The sequence below is a fragment of the Lipotes vexillifer genome, unplaced genomic scaffold, assembly GCF_000442215.2.
Source record: "Lipotes vexillifer unplaced genomic scaffold, Lipotes_vexillifer_v1.1 scaffold56, whole genome shotgun sequence".
In the NCBI taxonomy this organism is placed as follows: domain Eukaryota; kingdom Metazoa; phylum Chordata; class Mammalia; order Artiodactyla; family Lipotidae; genus Lipotes; species Lipotes vexillifer.
In genome coordinates this window covers 405,231-414,501 of record NW_006798991.1, presented here as the reverse complement: position 1 = coordinate 414,501, position 9,271 = coordinate 405,231, and the positions used below count along the sequence as shown (strand labels likewise).

The following is a 9,271-nucleotide window of genomic DNA, read 5'->3' as shown; positions in this document are numbered from 1 at the left end:
AAAAAAAAAAAAAAAAAAAAGGTAGAGTGTGGAAAACAAATGGTGTATATGGTACTTCCAAATTTCACTGCGGTCCTGGTAGCTGCATAGGGCAGTAGGCAGTGCATTAACAATGGTTAGTGGGCATTTTTATGCAGAAATTCAGATAACCAATGTGCTTTCTGGGCTCTGAGAGGGCTTTTGGGGCTACAATATCCATTCCCTGGTTCATTCACCAGCGAGTTGAGTCCCAGGCCTTCTGTTAGATGTTAGGATGTCACAGACCAGGCCCCACTTCATGGAACAGAGAGTATAACGGGGAGAGGCAAACAACAAGGGATCTGATAAATAAAATCTTAGACTGTATTTTAAAGAATCTCGACAAGATGATTGATAGAAAGTAACTTGGAGTGAGACGTGAGCAGAGGGAGTTACTTTTTTTTTTTTTTTGGTACGCGGGCCTCTCACTGTTGTGGCCTCTCCCGTTGCGGAGCAGGGCTCCGGAAGCGCAGGCTCAGCGGCCCCGGCTCACGGGCCCAGCCTCTCCGCGCGATGTGGGATCTTCCCGGACCGGGGCACAAACCCCTTGTCCCCTGCACCGGCAGGCGGACTCTCAACCACTGCGCCACCAGGGAAGCCCGGGAGGTTACTTTTTTATTTTACTTTCTATACTTGAAGTTACAAACTTAATTCATGCTCCTTTTAACACTTTACACACATGTTTATACAGGTTAACAATCTCTCCTCATGTAATCTCACATAAGGGTGCTTTTATTTCTAGGTGGTAGACACCCTCTCTTCCCTAGTTTCTACTGTCTATCTATCTATCTATCTATCTATCTATCTATCTATCTATCTATCTGATATTGCTTTGCTTTACAAAAGGTTGAGTGTCTCAATAAATTTTAATATATATTGCCAGGAAATTTTCTCAAAAGAGAGTATGACTGTGGCACTCCTTCCTCATCCTCAGCATCCTAAATATTACTGGTTTTAGTGGTTGTATATCCATAGGTGAGAAATGCTATTCATTTGTTGCTATGACATGCATAACCTAACTTTTAGGAAGGTGAACAGTTGTTTGTATTCTGGTTTGTTTTTTCTCATATGCACTGTCTATTTGAATTTAATAAAAGGTATAAAATATCCTGTTCAGTAATTTTTTTCTATTATTGTTTGCCCTTTTCTTAGCAGCTTGCGGGTCTTCCTTGTAAATTAAAGTCATTAACCTTTTGTGTATAATGTTTTACAAATCCTTTATCCCAATTTACTGCTTGTTTTCTACTCTTTTTTATGGAATATTGCATCTTAAATTTACTTTTGTCCTATGTGGTCTGTGTCCCTTCCTGTATAGCATTTGTGTTTCCTGCCTGGCTTAATAATGACACCTCCCCCTCAAAATACACACATACAAAACTGAAGTTATATAAAGTGTGTCCCTAAAATTTCATCTAGTATTTGTATTTTATACTTAGATCTTTAATCCATCTGGGTAGGTCTATTTCAGATAGGCCTGTCTGGAGAAGAGCTGAGAACACGCTCGCCAGAAGAAAAATCAGATGATGGGCACTGCAGAGCAAGAGACCAACAGTACAAATGTCTTGAAGCAGCAAAGGGCTTGGCAGGTGGAAGAGAGATCAGTGTAGCTGGACAGGGAGATGGAGATGAAGTCAGGGAGGTGGGCAGAGGCCAGGGTGGTCATGGATGGCTCTTCAGGTCATGGTAAGGAGTATGGTAAATAAATTAAGATATGTATTAAAGGTATAGGTGAAGTGACTTACAGATAATTTGGATTTGTGGAGATGAAGGCAAGGGAGCAAGGCTCATTCCTAGAATTTTTGCTCGAGTAAGTGGACTTACAGTAATGTCATTTACTGAGCTGGGGAGGATTGGAGGGAATAACAGGCTTAGGAAGCATAATGTAAACTCTTGTGTCTTGAACGTATTTAGGTTGAGAGGTCTGTTAGGGCTTCAAGTGAAGGTGTCAAGTAGAATATTTGTATGCACACATTTGCATTTCAGGGAAGACAGCAGGACTGGAGATGTAAAATTGGAAGTTTATTGCATATAGACAGACTTTGAAACTACAGTACTGATAATATCATCAAGGAGACAGAGTAAACAGGGGCTAGTACTGAGCTCCAAGGTTCTAAAATTTAGAGCATTTTGAGATAGAGCCATTTTGAGATAGATTTTGAATGCAAGGGCAATTTGTCATGGCGTAAAGTCAGGGCCTGTACTTTCAACTCAGGCTATCACTGAGTACAGGAAATAATAGACATGCTCAGCTGTTGCTGCCTGGTGCTGAGAGTGAGGAATGTGGTAAAAGTTTAAGCTCCAACTGGCAGACAAGCAACATACAGCAGAGACCCTGAAGCTTAGCACACTTGCTTCTTTCAGAAAGAACCTCAACTATAAGTAATATGTGTAAGTCTAAGTCTTAACAGATGCTTGTTCTATCACCCTACCTAAACTACAATTTAACTAACAATTGTAATCTAATTAAGTCCAATGAATTTCTGATATTGTTTTCAATATGACTACATTAATTCCATGTCCTAGAATTTGTTTTATTTTAAAGTATACATGTTATGTTCCAAATTCTTTTGGTGTTATAATGATTATATTTATTGAGTTTTTTCATAAATTTGTCTACTTATTAATGATACAGTTTTATGGGTATAAATATAGACTATGATCTGCCTTTTGGTAGATCTCCTGGTGATGCTAATCTTATTTTGCTACAAGATCAAGGTACTGAAATAAAATAGAGAGGGAAGAATACTGGGGCTACATGTGAGCCCTTATTCTCAATTTTGGTATGTATGGGGATTCCTCAATTACATTCCTAATGTTTCCTAGTAACCCACATGCATTATACTTAACAGCAATATGTAAATATTTACATTTATAATTATAATTATAATTCAGGCTCAACAGATGACAAACCCCTAGAAGGTAACCTACTTCTAACCTTAAAATATACAATGTTTTTTTACAACTGGTTATAAAATGTATCTCACTTGTAAAAAAGAGTTCAAACGATACATTTAAAAAATAGAATGTGAATGGATAATGGATGGAGTAAAGGAAAGGATATTGCTGCATAGATTATTTGGAAATTTTAAAGATTTTATATTTGGCGATGCTGTATCAAAGTGATCTGTGTTGTTCGGAATATGCTATATAATTGAATGATGATTCTGTCTCAGCCTCACATCTCAATAAACCCCTTTAATACATATCTTGTCCCTGGTGCCCAGGTGCCTTCAATAACTGGAAGCCCTGTGTTTACGATTCACATCAACTTGCCCCAATTTAAATGGTCTTCTCCAGGACCCTTGAGGCATGGTAGATGGAGACCTACTCAAGGGCTGGAAACCAACTAAAGCTACTGAGAGTTTATTGCCCACTAGAGAATTTTCCCAAGTGGTAACTAGGGCTTTTGGATATAAACAGTGACATTTCAAAGTAGGAGGTGAAGAACTATGTTGGAGAGGGGAAGCTAGGCCAGAGCTGTGAGGAATGTCCTCTGCTTGGGGAATAGCCTCTTAGCAGTACCTCTTAGGTAAGAGGTTATCAATTGGCACCTTCTGTGTTTCTTTGAAGCTCCCAAAATAAGTTGCCAATGCAAATTGGATTTTTCAGAAGGGATTTTCTACTAGTAAGAGAAGATATTATTAGCAGCCTTTAGTCTGGCATGTAATTAATGTCTCCTCTGGTAATAAACTGACCCTCTAGAACAAAGTACTTTCTGATGGCCCAGCCACTGACTCAGCTCAACATTTACTCAATGTGGCCCAACCACTGACACAGCTCAACATTTACTCAATGTCTGATTATCAAGTGTTTATTGTATGCCAGGGTCTATGCTGACTATCAACAATTTAACAAGATGTGGTCCTTGACTTTAAGGAGGTCTCAATGAAACACACAAAATTAACACGATGTATCATTCACTCTTAAGTAATCCAATACAAAGTTTTGTTATTGGAGCCCAGAGGGGAGAATTCAAATTCAAGTCCTCTCTAACTCCTTTCTTCACTTACCACAATAAATTAGTTTGTCAAGTCCTTTGGTTCTTTACTAAACCATCTCCCCACTTGTCCCCTTGTTTCACTTGTCACATACTAAATCAAAAGTGTATTGGTTAACATAAAAATATGTGGCTAGCACACTGTCAGGATTTACCTCCCTCCCTTTATGTAGATTCCGGGGAGATTACCTCTCCTCCTTCTCTTAAATTTTTCACAGAGTTTAGGTTACAATTAGTAACATTCTGGTATGTGGGCAAAGTTAAATCCATTATGTATTGAATTTTTACTCCTTTCATTATTCTGACAACCTCTTAGGGAGCAGTTGGTTATAAAATTGCCAGTGGTTAGAAGTACTGACTTCCTGACCTTGGGGCTTAGACAAGTTTTTTACGCTGTCTTCCTGTTTCTTCATCTTTAAAATTGGGATAGGAATAGTACTTAACTCTAAGATTGTTGGGTTAAATTAATATGCTGGAAGCATGTTGACACACAGTAAGTGCTTACTAAGTATTGGCCATTACTCGAGCACCCCGCGTTCTAATTTCAGAACCCACACTTCTGAGCCCACTCTTTTCATCACAAGACAAGCAAAGGCATACAGGAAGAAATGGACACAGGGAGAAGTTAAGCACCTAGCCCAAGGTCACCCACCTAGTTAAGTGTTGGAGCTGGGTTCAAAGGCAACCTGGAAAGTCAATGAAAAGTATCCCAAGGCTTATATAAAGCAATTGCAACCTAAGGATCCAAGTTCTCCAACATACAAGAAATGCTGGGCGTAAAGAACCCGGTCCTCTCAGTGGACCCCTACCTGAAATGCTGTGAGGCCGGACCTTCCCCAAACTGATTTTCATTCTGACTATCCTTAAAAATTAAGGAAATTCTAACGTGCGGCCATCAAGGTGCTCACTTCTTTTTCCGCCAATTTGCCTTCACCAAACACCCAGACCCTCTAGCCCCGGTTCTTTGGCCGGTAGTTTCAAGGCCGGGGTGGGGGTGGGGGGTAGGGGGATGCGCGGGAGGAGGGGAAGAGAGGGATGGAGGAGGCTGCCTCAAGACCACAGAGTGTCTGTGCCAACATGAGAATGAGAAAAGTGCATTCACGGGAACCAGCTTCTGTTTAGATTCTCTTTCCCCACACACTCGGATCTGAATGCTCCAAAAGAACTGATGCCACACAAAATGCTTCAGTGAAGCTCCAGAGGTGTTTGAATGACGGTGCGTCTCCCTGGGCCACACAGGTCCCAAGTTTTGGCCTACTCAGCCTCCTTGCCTACTAATCCAAGCACAAACTGAGTCATGCAGAAGAAATGTTTACTTGATGAGACTCAATCCCGGAAAATAGGATCCTAGGAATTTTTGCACAGTACCAGATCGACACTTTTGGGTTGGAGCAGCTAATTTACCAGATCCCTGGTAGTTAACTATTTTAGGGAGGCCTGCAGCCCTACTCTATCCCTTTTGGGGCTGCGTTAGGAGCCTAGGCGTTTGAACCTCTATTAACTTTATAGTTCGTTGAATGTCAGGCACTAATCTAGGTTACGGGTGTTAAGCGGTTTGTCAAAAAAAAAAAAAAAAAGTCAATGGAAACACCATCACTCTATCCCCAATTTACATACAACAAAACTACCAGGTTAGAAATTGGCCCCAAATCTCACAATTTGTAAATGTGGGGAAAAGCCACAATTAGAGTCTAGATTCAGTCTGTTCTAAGCTACCATTATGTTAACTCCAGGTAATCAATTTTTCAAAAGCCCCTTTCAGTACGTGGTAAATTTCAGATGATACGTTGAAAGTTAGCGGGAGCAGAGAGCCTAACTCCCTTGCGGGATTAGGAAAGACGGGTTGTCTGCAGCCTAGAACGAGGCGTCTAAGAGGTTCTGGCCATTTCACTCGGCATGTTCATTTGAGACCACCGTATATCCACTCCTGCAGCTAAACCGTGCTTAGGCTTTACTGACTAAAGGCAGATCACTCGACTGTCTGAAATGCCTAACCACCTCGTGGATCATTAGACCTTAACCGATTTACCACTTTCTGCAGAGAGGCAGATTTCTAGTAACAATGAGAGCCTTTCCTAAAGATCTAGAAAGATTTTTCTTCCATTTCTTGTTATCTTGGATAAAAATTAACTTACCTTCCTTTTTCTGCACTATTCCAAGTGGTGTTAGCTCTTCCTTTGAAATAGTGGGGGGCTCTGAAAAGAGCCTTTGGGTTTGAAAGCACTTCCGGAAACTCAAATCCCTATCAAATCACTTGCCCTTGGCCTTGTGATGGCTCTCGGTCTTCTTAGGCAACAGCACCGCCTGGATGTTCGGCAAGACTCCGCCCTGAGCGATGGTTACGCGGCCCAACAGTTTGTTAAGCTCCTCATCGTTGCGGATGGCCAGCTGCAGGTGGCGTGGGATGATGCGAGTCTTCTTGTTGTCGCGCGCCGCATTACCGGCCAACTCCAGTATCTCGGCCGTCAAGTACTCCAATACCGCTGCCAAATACACCGGCGCGCCAGCCCCGACCCGCTCAGCGTAGTTGCCTTTGCGAAGTAGGCGATGCACTCGGCCCACGGGAAACTGGAGACCGGCCCGCGAAGAGCGAGACTTCGCTTTAGCTCGAGCCTTACCACCTTGCTTGCCACGTCCAGACATCGCAAAATGGACAAAAAAGAAATAAACAAAGAAAAGAGTACTTCTCAAAACAAACCAAATCTGAAAGCAGATAGAACACTGCTGCTTTTATAGGCATTTCCTGGGGAGTAAATCCGATTGTCTGATTGGTTAGTACCAAGATTCACCTAAGTAGCCAATAGAAAAGCTTTATTTACATACCTCATTTGCATAGTTCTGCCCATAGATGACAGCCTTGCTGTTTGTCTTCCAATTAACTAAGACGCAGTCTGCATCCTTCATTAGCATAAAGGCCCTATAAATAGCAGAAATCCGCTTTTTACTTTCATTGTATTTTTCGTGTTTTGAGGTTTAAAAATGCCGGAGTCAGCCAAGTCCGTTCCTGCCCCGAAGAAGGGCTCCAAGAAGGCGGTGACCAAAGCGCAGAAGAAGGATGGCAAGAAGCGCAAGCGCAGCCGCAAGGAGAGCTACTCCGTGTACGTGTACAAGGTGCTGAAGCAGGTCCACCCGGACACCGGCATCTCGTCCAAGGCCATGGGCATCATGAACTCCTTCGTCAATGACATCTTCGAGCGCATCGCGGGCGAGGCGTCGCGCCTCGCGCATTATAACAAGCGCTCGACCATCACGTCCAGGGAGATCCAAACGGCCGTGCGCCTGTTGCTGCCCGGGGAGCTGGCCAAGCACGCCGTGTCCGAGGGCACCAAGGCTGTCACCAAGTACACTAGCTCCAAGTAAACTTGCCAAGTAAGCGTCTTTTCACCTAACCCCAAAGGCTCTTTTAAGAGCCACCCACATGTCCACAAAGAGTTGTAACCGCTGTTTATTTTCTGTAAGTTGGAAGTCTGGGCAAAAGTACTGTGCATTAATTAGAAGACAAAGGTAGAGAAATTTAAGTCCTATTAAGTGTTAAAAGCACTGCAAGGTTGTTGGGTTTTGGCATTGTTGTGTCAAATGTTCTCCATTATCCGTTGCAATTAGGGGGTCACCCCAAGTATAAAGTCAGCTATTTTTTGAGTCCCAGTGATCAATGTACTGTAATTGACCTACAGCTATCTGAACATGAAAATTAACTGCGTAGGTGGCTGGTGGTTTGTAATACGCAGTCGGGGTTGACGAACTGCTTTAAGAGATGCTTGCAACTTGGCAAGGTTCCATGGAGGTTGAACTGAGGGCTGGCACCGAAAGGCGGGGAAACATGGCGGGAAGAGAAAGGGGGCTATTGAACTTGGCATACAAAGTCTCCAGGAGAGAACCTTCCCAAACCAGGTAGTCGCGCGGCGGGGAAGGGGGGTCGGGGGGAGCTGGCAAGTTCCACCTTCCCTTAAGCAGTTTAATCTTTGTTCCAGGGGAAGATTTTAAGGTGAAAGAAACGCATTTTCCATTTAATTTATCCAAGTCTAGAACACATTTTCAGCACCTAGGAGTAAACTTTGCTTTCTCTGTAAAAAAGTGGGAGACTACAGGAATAAAATTTATGTTACAAGGAAAACAGGTTTTTTTGTTGTTGTTTAACGATTTGAGGTAAGATACAATGTGATTTAGATTACTTAACATTAAGACCCCGTGATTCTAAATGTGCAGTTTTCTTTGATACCGGGGAAAAATACTAAGGCCTGTCTGGCGCTAGACAGACGTCCATTGGAACACGGCTCCACAGTTACTGGCTGCCTAACCTGGAAGTTACCTGAGAAATGAGGTGCGGCCCTGGCTTAATTAAGGTAGAAGTGCAGATATAGGACAATGGCACATGCTTATCACACAAGCTCTTCAGCCAAACTATAAGGTTTCCCAAGTCCTTCAACAACTGAAATTGGATTTTTTTCTATACCCCTAGTGACCCTGCCCAAGGACTGATGATCCAAATCAGACTAACCTCTCCTCACTGCCAACTAATCAGTTTACCCCAAAAATGTGCAAACATTCACTATCCCAGGCTGACTACAAGGTTTTTTTTGTTTTTGTTTTCTCCTTCTCTTCCCCTCTTTTCCTCACATATAAATTCTGGTTTGCCTTTGTTGGATGAAATAACAACTATTGCTTGATTTCTCTTCAATACAAGAGCAGGCTGCCTAATCATTAACACTTGGACCATTTATTTCTGAAGATTCCACCAAGACATTGTTTACCCGAGCCCTACCTTAGGAATCAATAGAAAAGTGAACTGAAAATGTACCTTGTCTAGCCCTGGGCACTTTGAGTTTTCTGTTCATCTTCCCTTGGCTCTTATATGCTAAAATTTATTTTTGCCCAAGTCTGCTTCTTATTTTGGTTCTTAGATTGTATTTTGTCGATTGGATACACATTAGTGGTTTTATTGCTAGATCATTAATTAGTTGGTGGCAGAGGACAGGGTATCTGGAATCTGGTTCATTTGTTCATCTTTTTTGGGTTGTTTGTGTTTGTCTGAGGATTCTGGTCATCTCTGGCATTTGAGAACACAGGACCAGGAAGTTGGCGTTTTTCTTTCTGGCCTTTGATGGGATCCACTGTGTTTGGTGTTTTGTGTTTGTATACTGTGGGTTCTTTTAACTAAAAATCAGAGTTTCTTTCTTCCTTTCAAAACTGTCTGTTATCGTGATTACTCAGTATGAGTCCAAATAATTGTCAGTATCTGCAAAAATAACATTCCTG

At 42.2% G+C, this 9,271-nt stretch overlaps 2 protein-coding genes and 1 pseudogene across 3 annotated transcripts in view; 2 read left to right on the top strand and 1 right to left on the bottom strand.

Moving 5' to 3' along the window:
• Positions 1-9,271, top strand: part of LOC103081210 (histone H3.1) — a 114,437-nt gene that overhangs the window by 45,285 nt on the left and 59,881 nt on the right. The window lies entirely within an intron of this gene.
• On the bottom strand, positions 6,266-6,658 carry H2AC6 (H2A clustered histone 6). The gene has a single exon (XM_007471228.1). It carries the CDS (start codon positions 6,656-6,658, stop codon positions 6,266-6,268), a length of 393 nt encoding a protein of 130 aa, XP_007471290.1.
• LOC103079101 (histone H2B type 1 pseudogene) lies at positions 6,976-7,426 on the top strand (annotated as a pseudogene). The gene has a single exon (XR_014368713.1). The product of XR_014368713.1 is annotated as a histone H2B type 1 pseudogene (transcript).

Coding starts and splice junctions, on each gene's coding strand:
- H2AC6 (XM_007471228.1), bottom strand. CDS start 6,658: ATGTCTGGACGTGGCAAGCAAGGTGGTAAGGCTCGAGCTAAAGCGAAG.